The 16,824-nt window shown below is 48.8% G+C and overlaps 1 protein-coding gene across 3 annotated transcripts in view; it reads right to left on the reverse strand.

The window, feature by feature from the left end:
* The window catches only part of LPP (LIM domain containing preferred translocation partner in lipoma), a 657,734-nt gene that overhangs the window by 15,982 nt on the left and 624,928 nt on the right, over positions 1–16,824 (reverse strand). For all 3 annotated transcript variants that reach the window (XM_069212799.1, XM_069212797.1, XM_069212798.1), the window contains one exon: positions 3,844–3,964. In XM_069212799.1, the coding sequence (XP_069068900.1) occupies positions 3,844–3,964 (121 nt within the window). The remainder of the gene's footprint in view (positions 1–3,843; positions 3,965–16,824) is intronic.

Here is a 16,824-nt window from a genome sequence, read left to right on the forward strand (position 1 = left end):
ACACCCCGAGGTAAACCCTGATGGTACACCCCGAGGTAAACCCGGATGGTACACCCTCGGCTCACTGAGGTACACCCTCGGCTCACTGAGGTACACACCGAGGTAAACCCTGATGGTACACACCGAGGTAAACCCTGATGGTACACACCGAGGTAAACCCTGATGGTACACACCGAGGTAAACCCTGATGGTACACCCTCGGCTCACTGAGGTACACCCCGAGGTAAACCCTGATGGCACACACTCAGTTCACTGAGGTACACACCCAGAGGTAAACCCTGATGGTACACCCTCGGCTCCCTGAGATACACCCTGAGGTAAACCCTGAAGGTACACCTTCGGCTCACTGAGGTACACCCCGAGGTAAACCTTGATGGTACACCCGCGGCTCACTGATGGTACACAGGCGGCTCACTGAGATACACCCTGAGGTAAACCCTGATGGTACACCCTAGGCTGCCTGAGGTACACACTGAGATAAACCCTGATGGTACATCCAGAGGTAAACCCTAATGGTACACCCTCGGCTCACTGAGGTACACCCCGAGGTAAACCCTGATGGTACACCCTCGGCTCACTGAGGTACACACCCCGAGGTAAACCCTGATGGTACACCCTCGGCTCACTGAGGTACACCCTGAGGTAAACTCTGATGGTACACCCTTGGCTCACTGAGGTACACACCCTGAGGTAAACCCTGATACACTCTCTGCTCACTAAGGTACACCCAGAGGTAAACCCTGATGGTACACCCTCAGTTTACTGAGGTAAAGCCTGATTTTACACCCTCGGTTCACTGAAATACAGCCTGAAGTAAACCCTGATGGTACACCTTCGGCTCACCGAGGTACACCCCGAGGTAAACCCTGATGGTACACCCTCAGCTCACCGAGGTGCACCCCGAGGTAAACCCTGATGGTACACCCTCAGCTCACTGAGGTGCACCCCGAGGTAAACCCTGATGGTACCCCCTCGGCTCAGTGAGGAAGGCTCTCAGACATTCTCTGGCTTGTTACTGCAACAGATCATGCCATGAATGAACATCTTCTATGATGGAGCAAGGTCCTTCGTACATATCTGTCACTAATAAAACGTGTTTACAACTTTCCAACAGGTTTAAGTAACATTAAAATATAAGTTTAGCAAATAACCCGAATGAGAAGGCGGTATATCTGTCTTGACCTCTACATCCTTCACCCAAACAGCCCTCGCTGAGGCCACACAGGCTTCTTCACTTGCACCCTCCACCCTCCTACTGCCTTCGACACAGACGTCCCTTTGCGCGAGAACGAGCAAAGTGCAAAAACGATGCATAAATGCAAACAAAACGTACAATTAAGGTGACACTTCATGAACAGTGAACAGCTCCTGAGAAGGTACAAAGAACAAACACAGGGGAAAGAGTCCTTTCTTTAATCTTCTCTCGGGCTGTCCAGTCAAGTTCCAATGCTTGCCTTTGGGCCCAGGCCATGGTAGACCTGAGTGCATCAAGTGCTGATGGAAGGACAACAGAGGTCAGACGAGGGAAACATCTGGGGTGGGGGGAGTCCAGGGACGAACTGCTCTGTAATGTAAGTCAAGGAGTGAACACCTGAAATGTTGATGACTTCCGCAGAACATTTAAGCATTTACATTATGGGAAGCCATCAGGTATTTCAGTCGGACAGCGGCTGTAACTGGGCATGAGTAGGTATTACGCATGAAGCACAGGTGATGCTCTGTGCCCTCATCAATATCAGTCAATAAGCCATGGGTCCCAGGGGCCTCAAAGTGGTCACTCACGTGGCCTGAGATGCTGAACAAATATGGTATGATGCAAGCAACAGGGAAGCTTCAAAGCCTACAGCCAATGGCCAGTGGGTCCAAGGTATTCCAAGGTGGCCACCTGCATGAGGCAAGATTGCCTTCAATCACTGGGCAGCAGGTCTACAGGACTTCCAAGGTAGTCCCTTGCATGTCCTGAAAAGCTGGACAAAGATGGTATGTTTCAAGTACAGCGAATCTGGATTGCCTCAAGGTAATGGACAGCGGTTCTTGGGGGCTCTGCCAGGTGGCAGAGCTGGATTGCATGAAGACAACATGTCTCTGGTTATCAAAGGTGGTGTCTTGGATGGCCTGAGATGCTGGACAAAGATGGTAAGACCAAAGCAAAGGGCAGTGGGTCTCGGGATGGCTTTCAAGCTGGCCTGCCTCAAATTCCGGGAGTCAATGGGCGGCAAGTCTCTGGGTCACCCAAGATGTTGTCTTGCATGAACGGAGATGCTGAACAGAGATGGTATGATCCAAGCATTACGGATGCCTGATCACCTGCAGTCAATAGGTCTTAGGATCTTCCAAGGTTGCCAGGCTGAGTTGGCTGAACTCTGTTGGTGAGTCTCAGGGTCTTTCAAGGTAGTACACTTGAATGGCCTGAAATGGTATAAGCCAAACAAGCAATGCTTCCAGCAGCTTTCTTCTGATCACTGATTGAGAAGTGCTACGATTCTCCTTCCTTCTTCCCTCTGGAAGGTGGTTTCTGCATGTGGAGGTGATTGCTCTAGGGCAATGGTGGCTAGGGGGACATCCTCCCACCATAGGAGGCCACCGGTTTCATCAACACTTGGTAGGCGACTCATGCACCACAGACAGAAGAGGCCACCATGTGATACTCTGGGTAGATCTCACTAATGGGCTCAGTGCACGTTGCAGTCAAACGCCCTCAGGCCAGCTGCAAATGTCCCACACCCTGGGCATCAAAAGTGTTCTATAAATAAAAATAAAAAACTTGCAGCAACATTTAAATTAAGGGCTAACGATGAAGCAAGATAGTGTGCTCCCATGGAGATGAGTACCCTCCTGTCTCTGAGCCTTTCGCCTGAGGTCTCATGGCCACTATACAGTGTCTGCAGACTTTGCCGCATCAAGAAGGGTTGATGGCACAGAAGGCTGGAAGTGTGCGCTCCCTCCACACCTCCCTCCCATTCCAGCACTCTCCTTATGCACACACTCCTGGACATATAGCCCAGGTGCTCCGACTTCTGTGTCTCAACTCATTTACCCAGTCGGTGCTGCACGAGGTACTTACCGGCAGCAGTTGACAGACTTTGTACGAGGCCGGTATAGTCACTGAGATGAGCTCATACTCAGTCACAAGATTTGTATCCTACAGCAAGCCTAGACGTGGACATGCTGCACATGCATCGAGCGTAACATGAAGTGAGTGGGTGACCCAACCTGTGATACGCACACCTTCTTCAGGGACATCTCACTTCTTGTTCACAATAAAGGGCATCAGTGTTGGGTTGTGGGTGATTGAGGTCACCAATATTCTTGGCAACAATTCTGAGCCTTCGCAAGACTAAGAATCTGACCCAGAAAGGTAAACTGTTTTCTGTGAGGAATCAGTGGGACACCTTGGCAGGGTGATACAAGCTGCAAGACTTTCCTCTGAGAAATGCATGGGGTATATTTTCAGCTATTAGCCAAACAACATTATGATTGAAAACAAACACAAAGAACTTGAAAGAGCCACAGCAGGTTAGCTGATAAGGCAGTCTTTAGTGTATAAGAGACCAAAAATTTAAATAAAAAATAAAACTGTCCCTTAGGCAAGCATTGAAAAACGAAGATTTCAATATTATTCTAGAGGAAATGCAAAAATAAATGTGACTAAAATGTCTGTTTTCCAAGACGTTGACCAAGATGTAAGCATCCAGTAAACGTATTTTAAGAAACACACTCCATAGATCTGAGAAGAATACTCTAAAGCCAGTGACGTGCTAAACAAGAGACTCAAGAGAGCATACAGTACTGAAGCATGTGGTAATTGTGTCTCATAATGGGTCAGGAGTAAACCACACTTACCTCACAGCGGTAACAATCCACGTGGAAGTCGCGGTCCAAGGCAACAATGCGCACGGTCTCCTCCTGGCCGGCAGCCGGCATGATGGGCTCCTTGCACACGGAGCACCTTGGTGCAAATTTTCTGAAATGAAGGCACAGGTTTTGTTAAACACCGAACCACATCACACTTTTTAGCTGGTATCGACTGAAGTGTACAGTTCAGCCTAGTGTTGCATCACTGCAGACTCTGACATAACCTCATCCCAAGCAGTGGCATCTACCCCTCTAAAGCTCAGAGGTATCAGCATTTCATGCCCATGTTTGCTCCACACAGCTCCCCCAAGTATCCACCAAGTTCTTCAAGGCACCTTGAACCTGCATCCTCTGCTCTCCTTGGATGAGAAATGATGTACTGAGCACAGTGTTCACTGTTGCCGCTTGCAAAGACTTATTTCAAAGTCCATGAGGGACACCCACACACGGTTTATATGAAAATGTCACATTAGCAACAATTAGTACTAAACACAGGACTTGCCTCATTTGGTCAGTGGGATACAAGCAAATATATCCAATGTTCTATGCCTCGAGAGCCAGTGTACAACACATGAAACCTTAAATCTATGGATTTGCATTTATTTATTTGGTCAGAAGCGTTAAAAGTTCTACCAGAACAACCATGGGACAAAAAACTGTTTTGGTGGTCAACATAGAATTTAAAATGTGGACAGGACGGACGTGTGGACTTGGCTATCCTTGTGCAGGGGAATGAACGCCTGGAACAGATGTGTATCAAACATTCTCGCTTCAGTGGCCAAGTGTGTGGTATGTAGTGACCAGCATCAGGTAACAATCCCATTTAGACATCAACCTTGCTTTGGTTTAAGATGTTTTTTTAAAAGTTCCTTTGAAATGAAGGTGGAAGGAAATTGCTTTGAGCTCCAGGATGTCAGGTGGGTGGAATAAGTGCCAAAGGGACTGGGTAGAGGGGGTCTGGGGAATGGGTAGAGGGGGTCTGGGGACCGGGTAGAGGGGGTCTGGGGACTGGGTAGAGGGGGTCTGGGGAATGGGTAGAGGGGGTCTGGGGACCGGGTAGAGGGGGTCTGGGGACTGGGTAGAGGGCGTCTGGGGACTGGGTAGAGGGGGTCTGGGGACTGGGTAGAGGGGGTCTGGGGACTGGGTAGAGGGGGTCTGGGGACTGGGTAGAGGGGGTCTGGGGACTGGGTAGAGGGGGTCTGGGGACTGGGTGGTGGACGTCCAGGGATTGGGTGGTGGACGTCCAGGGATTGGGTGGTGGACGTCCAGGGATTGGGTGGTGGACGTCAAGGGATTGGGTGGTGGGGGTCCGGGGATGGGGTAGAGGGGGTCCGGGGATGGGGTAGAGGGGGTCCGGGGATGGGGTAGAGGGGGTCCGGGGATGGGGTAGAGGGGGTCTGGGGATGGGGTAGAGGGGTCCGGGGGACTTGGTGGCGGAGGTCTGGGTGGTAGGGGGTGTGGGGATTGGTTGGAGGTGGGGTCTTTGGCCCAGGTGGCCAGGGGCCTGCAGCCCAGGTGGCAGGCACCTGGAACTGTGAGAAGGTGGAGGATGCTAATCACAGTAATCGATTTGGGAGTTTAGAGATGAGGGATGCCGCAGGCTTAGAGGGTAAAAGTCCTCAGGTGTTTGCTGACAGCCAGCCAACCTCAAGGTGATAAGGGAGTTGGGCTCTAGCCTGGTTGCAAAGTATATTACAATGTCATTAGGGAGCAGGCATACTTGGAGAGAGCAAAGGGCGGGCTCTTGCTGTGTTGAAGCCTGCTGCTGGCGCGCGGTTGGTGGAGGCGGTCTTTGCTGAGGAAGTGCACGGCCACCCCGTTACAACAGATAAGGACCACTCTGGCTACAGAACCAAGGCGCAAGGCAAGTAAGAGTCCGGATTTGGGCGTGATCGGTGTACAAGTGATCGGAGAACTGAAGGAGTAGAAAATGGTCCCCCCCCCCCCCAAAAAAAAAGCAAGTGTATAGCAAAAAGAGTTGGGACCATGAAGGGAGGCCCGGTGGCTCCCCAACAAAGAGGAAGAAATCAATGTCTGATAAGAGCAGAAGGAGATTGAGATATCAGTCCTCCAATGCAAACATATTGAGGAGGACATAGTAGAACAGAGCGTGCAATCGTGATGACGTGAGGATTGTTGGCAGTAGAAACTGAGTTGAGGGCATCAGAGAGTTAAGGAGACCATCTCTTTAGTGAGACCACCATGGAAGTCTTCCAGGACGGCCTCAGGTGTATTGTTAGAGGGGAGAGAGGCTGAACATGTCTAATGTAGGCAGTGCTTAATTTGTAAGTAAAAAGGTGCCGGTGCCCAAAGCCCTTTACTTAAACACGCGGCTGCTGCAATTAAATGCGCGAACACGGAATACTGAGGCGGCGTAATCCTAAAGCCATCTTGGGCCTCTTCAATCCATATACAGCTTCTCCCCGCCCCTTCAGCTCACTCTTGCAGCTTTTTACTTTCTCCCTTTGTGACGCCTTTTCGTTGTTCTCTTCCTCTGTCTTTCCCATGTGTGTCTTTTGGTTGCAGCAAATGCTTGAGGCAGAAGAACAAGCGCCGGCCCTGAAAAATAAGTGCCGGTGCTCAGCACCAGAAGCAACAAGCACAAATTAAGCACTGAATGTAGGGCGTTCAAGGACTTGAGAGAGGAAGGCAGTAGGGCCGGTGTGTGCAGGTAGTTGGTAAGAAAGGAGGGGTTAGATACTGTTTTCTCGAGGGGCAGTGAGTGCATCTAAACTAGCGAGGTCTAGTATTTTGAGAAGAGACTGAAATAGCAGAAGAAAGAGGCCAATGATAGGGGTCACTGATCTGAGGGACAGGAGGGCAGATAGGGAGGGTTTTTGAAGTGCCCCTTACTCAGCGGTTTTCAGAATTGTAAGACTTTTATTAGAGAAAACGATGTAACTATGCAATGTGCAGTGTATATCCCTTGGTGCCCTTACATTTATATGTAAGGCACTGAGGGGTATGTGCACTGCAGTAGTACTTAAACATGGCTGGAAGGGAGAGCAGTCTGTTTAAAAATCACTGCAGAATAAATGTTAATCTGCAGTGGCTTTTAAAAACACAGCTACTGCTCCCTCTCAGTACCATTAACGGGGTGCTGATTTAATTCCACCAGTGGGATTTATCAGTAATTCCATGTGAGATGAGTAACGCAAAGTGACAAAATTACTCCAGTTCTGCCAGCAGAAATAAAAATTCTGCCCATCTCTAGTGTAGGGCATCTTAGCACAGGCTACGTCTTTGGTAAACCTTTCTGCTATTTCTGAAAACATATGGTTCCCAATGTGTTGTGCTCTAATGTTTCCCTCTTTGGAGTCTCTAAGGGACATAGATCTTCCTTTGTTTGTATGCTTGATAGATACGTGGGCACTGAAAAAAGTCAGATGGGGCTGACAACAGCTAATTCTGATACTGGGCTCGGAGAGCCGGGCACTCTGAACCCCTGACTTGGAGAATATGCTTACTACTTTGGATGCCTTTTTGAGAGAGTTTGCTGTCCACGCTGGCAGAACTCAAGAAGAACTACTCAGCAATACTTTGCTAACTAAGACTAACTAGTGGAGAAGTGTGGCTCAATGGTTAGAGCGGCAGACCCTGATGCAGAAATCTGGCCCGGGACCAGGGTTCAATTCCCGCCTCGGCAGGTCTTGGGCTCAATTTCCTCGGACCTGATAATTCTCGCATCGGTGCCTAATCTAATTCATGGGCCCCACTCTGTAACTCTGGGCAATAGCTTGCTTAATCTCCACAACGGCCCCAACAGCGCTGGGATGCCTGGCTTCACCTTGGAGGTTGCCCAGGAGTGGGCACCTAACAGGGAAAAGCCAGGAGGGGTTCCACAGCGGTATGCGTACAGCACCTTGAGACCCTAACGGGTGAGTAGTGCGCTATACAAGTACGAAGTTTACAGTTTAAGACTATACGGAATTCCTAAAAGAAGCCATGAATCCAAGCTCCTCTCTCAAATCTCGAGGTCTCCAACCTAAAGACACTGAATGCAGGCCAGCAGTACACTTCCACTGTCTGAGGGAAGGTATTGCATTCTATCTTATGCCATTGCAAGTCAGGGCCATCCAAAATAGATCCCAATGGCCCAAATACTCCGACCCACAACCCACAGAGTCCTACTACGCATGCTCTGCACACACACAAACGTGCAGACAGGATATTCTTGCAAGGTTCAGTGCTTTATATAACAGCAGAACTTTACACAAGAGGGGCCAGCAGACTGTGCTCTCATGGACACAAAAAAAGGCCTGGTCACAGTAAAAATTTACAAAACCCAATACTCTGCCAGCATCACTTTATGTGATCTAGCTGGGTAAAGGACAGTAGTCCACTGCCTGGTATGATGCGTGGTCGGTGCACGCCTCCAGGTCACACAACTGTCAGTGAAAGGTCTATGCCTCTGCGGATACAATAGGTAAGCACAACGCCTAGGAAAAAATAAAGTCAGATTACCAGTTTCACATACATTAAGGCCCTCAGGGCAGGACTACATCTCAATTTCCAAAGCAATGGATATTGTTGTTCCAACAGGCTGCTTGCAAAATAGGCCAGAAGGAACAAATCTGGAGAGCCTAGAAGCGTGCCAAGTTTCAGCAAAAACTGGAGGGCACAGGAACTCATATCTGGTTCTTCCAAAGTCTGCTGGAGACTGTGAGAAAGTTGGCAAAGAACTGAGTTTACCAGGGTTTCTCTCAGGAGTTTGCAAAACCTTCATTTGACGCATCAAGGGAGACCCTTTCGAGTTATCGAGAAAAGAAGGTAGCAAAGAAGCCAACCTTGACTTAACACTTGACTTTTCTGACTACCTCCCATTCTTAATGAAAAACTTACCCTATATCTCAAAGAAATGTATAAGAAGTTTCCCTACCTCCCAGAATAGTGCACAGGTGTTAGGAGTGAAATTGATGCAATTAATGTTTAAACAGTTCAACATCAAGCCAAAAAGGAGTGTCCTCACTCACTGCAGGGCACTGTAGTATCTGTCAAACCCCACTAGTGTGGCGCATCAGAGCAAGACCTTCTCCATAGAGGACACCCAACAACATGGAGCAAAAGAAAGCAGTCCAACAACCCACAGGTCATCGGGTGTAGCACTCCTAAGGACCTGACAATCCTATTTATGTGGGCAGGGCCACGAGGCTTGATTAGATTCAGCCTGTGGGTACTGGTTGGTCCCATCTCCTCCTCTCAACAGTTGAAACAAGTGTTTTAAACTAGAGGTGGCCGAGCCGCTGAATGCTTGAGCGGGACGCCTGGCTCTGGCTCAGCTCGAAGTCCTCCTGCACCTTGAGGCCAAAACAAGCCAAGCATCCATCTGGTGTTTTCTGCCCACCTGTATGCTTGAATCTCTTGGACCAAGAATTCAATACAAAGCAGCACCCTTCGATGTACAACGGGCGAGAGGAAGATACCCATCTAGTGATTGAACTGCACAAAGCGGAACCAGATAACCTGGGGTCCATCCCGGCTTCAGCAACTTGTGCGATCCTTGTCATAAAATGTATTTCACCAAGGCTTCTTTCTGTTCATCACATTTAAGAGCACCTTCAAATGCGTGAGCTCTGGGTGTGCGCTGTACAAAAACCTTGCGTTCCTTTTAGTTGAAAATGCTGCTCTATGTGCAATAGGACTTTAGGACACACAGGGAGCACGTGACGACTGACTTGCATCTTCATCCAGTAATGGCTTGGACATGGGCGGGGGGCATGAATGATTCCAAGTTCATGCTTAAAAACTATCACTTTTAATAAATACCTTTAGGTGCAATACCATAATCTGGTGTATTAAAGTGACGCTTCCATGGGCTAAAGAAAGATACGATTGAGAACTCTGAAGAGACTATCAGATTTTTACATGATGTGTGTTGCCGGACTTACATGCCAAATATGTGCATGGCTTTGGCCGTGCACAATCCTTTGGCCCTCCCCTCATGCTCAGTTCTTGAGCAGCTCACCTGTTCTTCAAACAGTGAATTACTCACACTATGGTGCAGAATCAACCAGACACTGAGTACTCTGCTGAGGACTGCTTACAATAATGGGGCGACTTTAGCATCATCAAGCTTGGTCTTCGTTCAGCTCCCAGCAGGGGCGGCTCCTCTGAAGGGGCAGAGGAGCGTCACCCCAGGGCCTAAGAGCCAGCAGCACAAACATAAAATACTTGAATATCATTTGATACTTCTGCTGCTGGCTCAGCCAGCAGGTGCAGGGAGGGGCGGGGCTGGTCCTAGGGAGGTGAGGGGTGATGAGGTGAGTGCACAGAGTGCACATGTTTGTTTGGACGGACTAAGACGGCTGTCCAAACACACATGCGCACTTAGGTTTCTCCATACAAACTGCACAGGCCCCAGGGTTGTGTCTGAAAGGCAGTCACTGCCGCACAGACCAATCCTGGTGCTGCTTGCGTGCTAGCTTTAGCATGTAAGCAGCACCAGGATTGCTGGGGAGCCTGTTCTGGTGTTCCAGTGAAAGCTGGAGCACCAGAACAGGCAAGGAGGATGAGCGAGGCAGCAGAAGAGGACGGCGGCGTCAATGACAAATGGTAAGTCATTTTTTTTTTCTCCATTTACCCCCCGCACCCTCCCCCACCCCCCCCACTCCTCGATATTTGCAGCAGCTGCCGCTGGGTCCCAGACACAATCTGAAGTGTCAATATGTGATCCCCAGCTGTGTTACTGTCAAGTACAGACCAGGATTCGACAAAGTACCCTGCAGGACCTTTAATTCTTTAGTTAACTGTAGTTATTGACTATATGCAACAATATATGTCCAATATTGCACCAAGATAAGCCGCGCACTGCTCTTGACTCAGCTGATAATTATCCACTGCCTTTGGAAGGTTAAGTCGTTTACTATCTGGGGGTATGGGAGGGGGAAACCGGGGTTCAAGGGATGTTCTCCAAGTTACCTTTCCTGCAATAGCGTTTGGCTGCCTTATATTTCAAGACCATGAGCTGTGCTGAGAGAAGATCAAAAGCAGACTACCAAAATGCATAGAAAATTCGGATTGCTTAGGATCCAAGTCTGCCAGCAAAGGCTTTGGACTTTTAAAGGGAAAGGGATGCCGTCTAGAACATGTCAAAACACTTTTCGGACAACCAGCCAATGACATGTGTGATCCTCTGCTCGTCATGGCATAGAGCGAAGGATGCAAGCTAGACTCACCAGGGCAGGCATGTGGAAGAGGTTGTAATGGAAGTGCAGTGTTAATTCTCAGAAACTCTCCCATCCCTGGGCCGCCCATCTGCTACAAAGGCAGGTCCAAAAGATCCCGCGGTGCCCTTCTCACAGGGTCTAAGGAGGCCTAGGCAAAGCGTCTTCTCTTCGCCTCCAGAAGCGTGAACCAGCCGATAAGGAGCCAACAAGCGGCTCCAGACTGGCCCGGATAGAAAGAAAAGAATGGGTGAAATCTGGACGCTAGCGGAGAAATGACAAATGAGGGAGTATCGCAACCAGGTGAAGGTGGAGGGAAGGTGTTTTACTCTACCAAATCAGACAGATTACAAACCAAATTAGGAAACTGTTCATTAAAGTTAGAGGAAGGGAGGCACTGGAAAAAGGCGCTACAAGTCTTCAACACTGCAAAAGCTTAGAACACTTCTTCAAAGTATAGACGGCAAAGATCTGCAGCAAGATCCTAGATGAAGACACCCCCAACCCAACAGTATCTCCCAAGAGTCAGGCACACTTAGCCTTCAAATCATTGATGCTCTAGTGAGCTAACAAGGTGATGGGTAGACTCAAAGCTACCAACTCCTCCGAGCAAGCTGGGCCCAGCGACAACCAACAACAAGCATGGTGAGACATCCTTGGACACTGTAGGGATTATTAACCTCTCCTAACAAGGAACAGTCCTTAGTGTTCTAAAACTAGGCACAGTGAAGCCATACCTCATGAAACATATCGCGAAGATGGCCCACCTTGTACCTCCTCTTCCAGAACAAGAACACAGAGGATGAAAGCCTGTGTTAGCTCCAAGAATGCAAAGAAACAAACAACTTTTTATAACACGGTTTAGGCCACGCTGTGGCACAGAAGCAGCACTATTACCTATTAAGGAAATCCTGTTGTGACTCAATTAAGATCCAAAGAAACCTGAACTCTGTTCACTCAATCAGGATTTGTAAAGCACGGCTAATCACCCAACAGGGTATCCAGGAGCTTGCAAGTCCCAGAGGCTGAATCTAACAGCCAGGTCATGAGGGGCCTTCAGAAGGAGAAGGCACATAAAAAACAGGAGAAAAGCCAAGGAGAAAGCAGTGAAAACAAGGGAAAAGCAAGGAAAAGGCGCTCCAAAAAAATGTGGTAAAAAGCAGAGACAAAGCAGTGAAAATGAGGGAAAAGCAAAGAGCAGGCAATCAAAAACGTGGTATAAAGCAAGGAGAAATCAGGGAAAACGAGGGAAAAGCAGGGAGAAGGCACTCCCAAAAAATGGAGGGAAAAAAGCGATGCCACAGGGAGCCTGGGCCCTTGCACGCCGCTGTCAGCCTGGGCCCTTGCAAGCCACAGCACGCCTGGGCCCTTGCAAGCCACAGCACGCCTGGGCCCTTGCACTTTATCTGTGTTTTGGCCTCTTGAAAGACAGCCAGCTGAGCACATTAACAGATTCCAAGTGAAAGTTACGGGAAGGGACACATTCTGGTCCCAACTACTACAATTTTCCTAGAACTGTACCTTAAATTGGATAGGGTTTTTAAAAAGGTAAGAAACCAATTTAGAGCTACACGTGCTGATGGCATGATTCCCTCTTTAATGACTTCTGCAATGCTGTGTGCTGCGTAGTTTACACTAGCTGCCTCCTCTGTGTTAGTCGGACTCTGAAGCTACAAGACTATTCAGCATGAAAGGCCATCTGCCAGCCATCTTCTGAAAGTATTCTCAGAAATATCCACATGTATTACTGGAAAGCTGTCAAAATGATGTTTTGTTAATTATCTGCCACAAGATAAACACACGAAAATATTTACTGTAGAAAATAATGCAAATAGATGGACTAAGAGCTGCATTGGCATGGACCCCACCCAGTTCACTGGCAGTGAGCAGGACTATTTGGCTGCTAGTAAATGAGCAGGATTCATAATACAGCCTCAATTAAATTCCGCTTATAAGGAAAGGATAATGTTATTTACCCTGAAAGCATCTGTTGCTTCTGCCATCTAGTGCTGGGTTCGAACATTTGCAACTTGTTTTTCTTCAAAGAAGTCTTTTGAGTCACAAGAGATGCTGTATCTCCCGCTTTAGTGGGGAATTATTCATAGGCACTGACTCAACGCGAGATTGTTTTTCACACAACAGGTGAAAATGCGTAAGGACTATCAGGTTAGCATGGCATGATGCACTGTACATACTGTGCGGAGTTAACCGGTTAATAATAGCAGAGATCCGCTATCGGCACAGGCCTCCAGGGAAGAAGGTGGGTGCATGTGAATCTACAGCACTACAGGCTACAGACAAACACAATGCTTACCTTTGACAACATATTTTCTGGTAGAGATTGTCGGAACTGCAGATTCCTCACCATTTGAATATTCTCAGTTGTATGTCTGGATCTGGAAAACTTTGCAGAGCAATTCCCTCTCGCACCGACTGGTGGAGTTGTTCTACCTCGTGCCACTCTGTTGCAAGAGGATGTGATGTCTGGACCAGAATGTATACGCCACCTGATTGTGTTGGCATCAGTTTCCTTCTGAACTCCTACCGTGCCAACAGACATGGATCCCACAGAAACCAACATGAAACTTTGTGAGATGGAATCTTATTAAGATTGGACTGAACAAGACCATTGCACAGAACGGGGAGATGGGCGGGTAGGATAGGATTGTGCGATCAGAGTCTCTACCAGAAAAGGCATTACCAAATGATAGACTAACTGTAGATTGCTCACCTTTTAAACAGATGCCAACGTGGCGCCTCTCAGGTGATGGGGAACAGTTCCGTGGTCTACAGGTGCAGGGTGAATCTCGTGACTCTGAATGGTGTGAAGGGCGAGATAAAAGTGGCCTACGTTTGTAATGTGTGCCTTTTAATGCTCCTTTCGACTTACCTGACTAGTGCATCACCAATGGACTATGGGCACCTGGAGGCGACATTTGGGCATTTTGCGTTTTCGGGGTGGAAATCAGGTCTATTTGTGGGGTAGCCCAAAGCTGGAAGTACAGATTTAGGACTCTGGGTGGAGTTCCAAGTAGTGGACTTTGATGCGTCCTGCTGAGCAGGTCTGCAAAGTGGTTGTCCATCTCTGGAAGGTGTTCCTGCTAGGCGTTGTATGTTGTGTGCAACTGCCCAATACTTGATCCCCAAAGTAAGTGCTCATCGCTGGAGAGCATGGATGCCGCTATGCTTCTGTAGGTACAAACATGGTGATGATGTGGTTTATCTTGATGAGAACTATCTTCACTGGAGTTACCTGGAAGAAGGCCTTGATGGCTAATTGCATCACTAGCAGTTCTAGGTCCTTGATGTGGGCCCATTGTGCTGAGGAGGCCAGAATCAGCTGAGCCCCACGGCCTGTATGTTTTCTGTGGTGCAAACCACATGCTGAATGGGGTCTGTGAAGGGCCTACCCCAAAGCAAATTGTTGCTTTTCCACCAATGCAGAGAGTGGTGAGTGCTGGCCTTTATCAACACTAGGTCTTCCCAGTGACCCCAGACCTATGACCACTGCCCCATGATGCACTCTTGTGGGGCTGCATAGCGTGAGGTATTAAGGAGCTGTATGACACCATCATCCCTAGAAGGCACCAACTGGGAGTTAAAAATGTAGCTGAAAATGACAGCAGCTGCTGGAATGCCAGCACTCTTTTGTAGGGTGAGCATTCCCTGTGAATGGGTTAGACAGGGACTCTAGGATGGGCTGGATCTGTTGAGACTGGAGGTGGGACTTAGTGGCATTTATTGTGAAGCACAGGCTGTGGAGCAGGGAGATGGCTGATGAGTGCCGGTGAGGTATTGCTGTCTGCTGCCGCTCTTGAGCAGCTAATTGTCAAAGGAGGGGAACAGGTCTGATCCCACCCCCCCCCCCTTCTCCTCCTCCGGAAGTGGGGTGGTCACCTCTGCTAGGAACTTCGTGAACACCCTTGGAGACATAATGACCCGAACGGAAATACTTTGAATTGGTAGTGCTGTCCCCTTACCAGGAATCGAAGGTTCCAGTGATGGGCAGAGCGGTTAGTTATGTGAAAGTAGGCATCATTGAGGTTGAGTGCCATCAAGTAATCACCTTGTCGGAGCAGAGGCCTGGTGTGCTGTAGGGTAATCATATGCAAATTTTCCGACAGGATGTATTAGTTGAAAGGCCTGAGGTCTAAGAAAAGTTTGAGGGAGCTGTCCTTTTTAGGGCTGAAAAAATACAGAGTAGATGCCCTTTCCCCGCTATGTGGAAGGACTCGAGTGCACCTTCTTGGATGTGTGCTTGGCCCTCTTCCTTGAGGATATTTCTATCCTCGCAGATGACGTGTCTGCAGGGGTGGTATGTTGGGAGGGGTTATGAGAAGTTCTAGGTAGCAGCAGTGGCAGCCCACCACTAAAACCCACTGATCTGACTTCGATCCTGGGAGAGAATAATTGGGTATTCTCACCCCGACGTGTGACGCTCGATCTGGTGGGCAGGCAGGGGGAGGTCACTGAAGGTAGACCGTTCTTTACTGGAGTCACGTCTGCCCTTGCCTTTGTTGTTACCCCTGAAAGCATCCTGGTGGAGCCCCCTGCCCACCCTGATGATGGAAGGTATGCTGCTGCTGTAGGTAGGATTGCGGCTAATGGGGTGAAATGGGCTTGGCTACTCCCCTAGGTGGTTGTTTGCAGGGCACCCACAGTCCTCGCAATCTGTGTCCTTATTTTCTGGAGCAGCTCAGCAAACCGTGGGTTGAAGAGATACTCCCCGTTAAATGGGAGGTTGATGAGGCTGCTGGACCTAAAGTTTGAATGTGGAAATGCAGAGTCATGTGTGTTACCCGAGGATGACACTGGTGTTATTGCAACTGGAGACTGAGCCTGCTGCATCAAACAACTATTGTTAGCGTTTGAGATAGTTTCCCTCAGACACTTTTTCCTCCAGACTCTTTCCGTACTCCTCTGGAAGGTGTCTGACCAAGCCTTGCATTTCCTCCTAATGTTACCTATCCTATTTAGTGAAGACCTCAATAAAATTGTCTATGTGCCACAGAGTGGTTACCCCTGCTACTATACTATTTCCCCACAACATCGATCTTCTTGGTTCCTTTATGGGTGGTGAGAGAACTTGTAGCTCAGGTGGAGAAACGTTTGCGGGCAGTGTAGACCACAAAGTATTCATAGGGGACCTGGGTTCTGATAGACTGGGTCGCTAGGTGAGGGTTTATATTTTTTCTTGACCACAGGTGTCACTACCAAGACTCAACTCCTCTTTGAAGTGATCTGTGGCAGAATTAAGCATGTCCTTGAGCATGGGCCGGAATTGCACTGTCCACTCTGATTTGGAGAGAGCTTCCACAAGGAAGTCCTCTGTCTCCTGTAAGACGCGCCTGTCAACCTTGGGGAAAGCTGAAGACTTATGTATCACCTCATGGTAAGCGGCCGTATTGTCCAGCAGCATGATCTGACTGGGTATCAGGCATGGTTGAGAAGTAGGTCAAGGTTAGTACCATCCCAGGGGTTGTCAGGGAGCCCTGGGTGTGAGGGCAGATCATATGGGTCGACAGGATAATTTGAGCTGTACCGGTCTGAAAAGGTATATTGGGACCAGCAGGTGACTACTAGGGGGCATAGTTTAAGAGTGTGTGGAGGATGTGGAGTTGGTGGCATAGAAGGAGTTGGTGGAGGTGGCCCATCAGGGAGGTGCCACTTTTTTTCTTTTTTTTTCGGCGTTGGTCAGGGAGTGTATTCTGAAGGGTGGTTTTCCTCGAATGCAAGCCTTTTTTTTATCAGGCAGAGTCCCTGATGGCATGGTAGGAGGTGGCTTAGCGGAGGTCTTCATGGAGAC

The sequence above is a fragment of the Pleurodeles waltl genome, chromosome 11 (genome assembly GCF_031143425.1).
Source record: "Pleurodeles waltl isolate 20211129_DDA chromosome 11, aPleWal1.hap1.20221129, whole genome shotgun sequence".
NCBI classification, from domain to species: Eukaryota; Metazoa; Chordata; class Amphibia; order Caudata; family Salamandridae; genus Pleurodeles; species Pleurodeles waltl.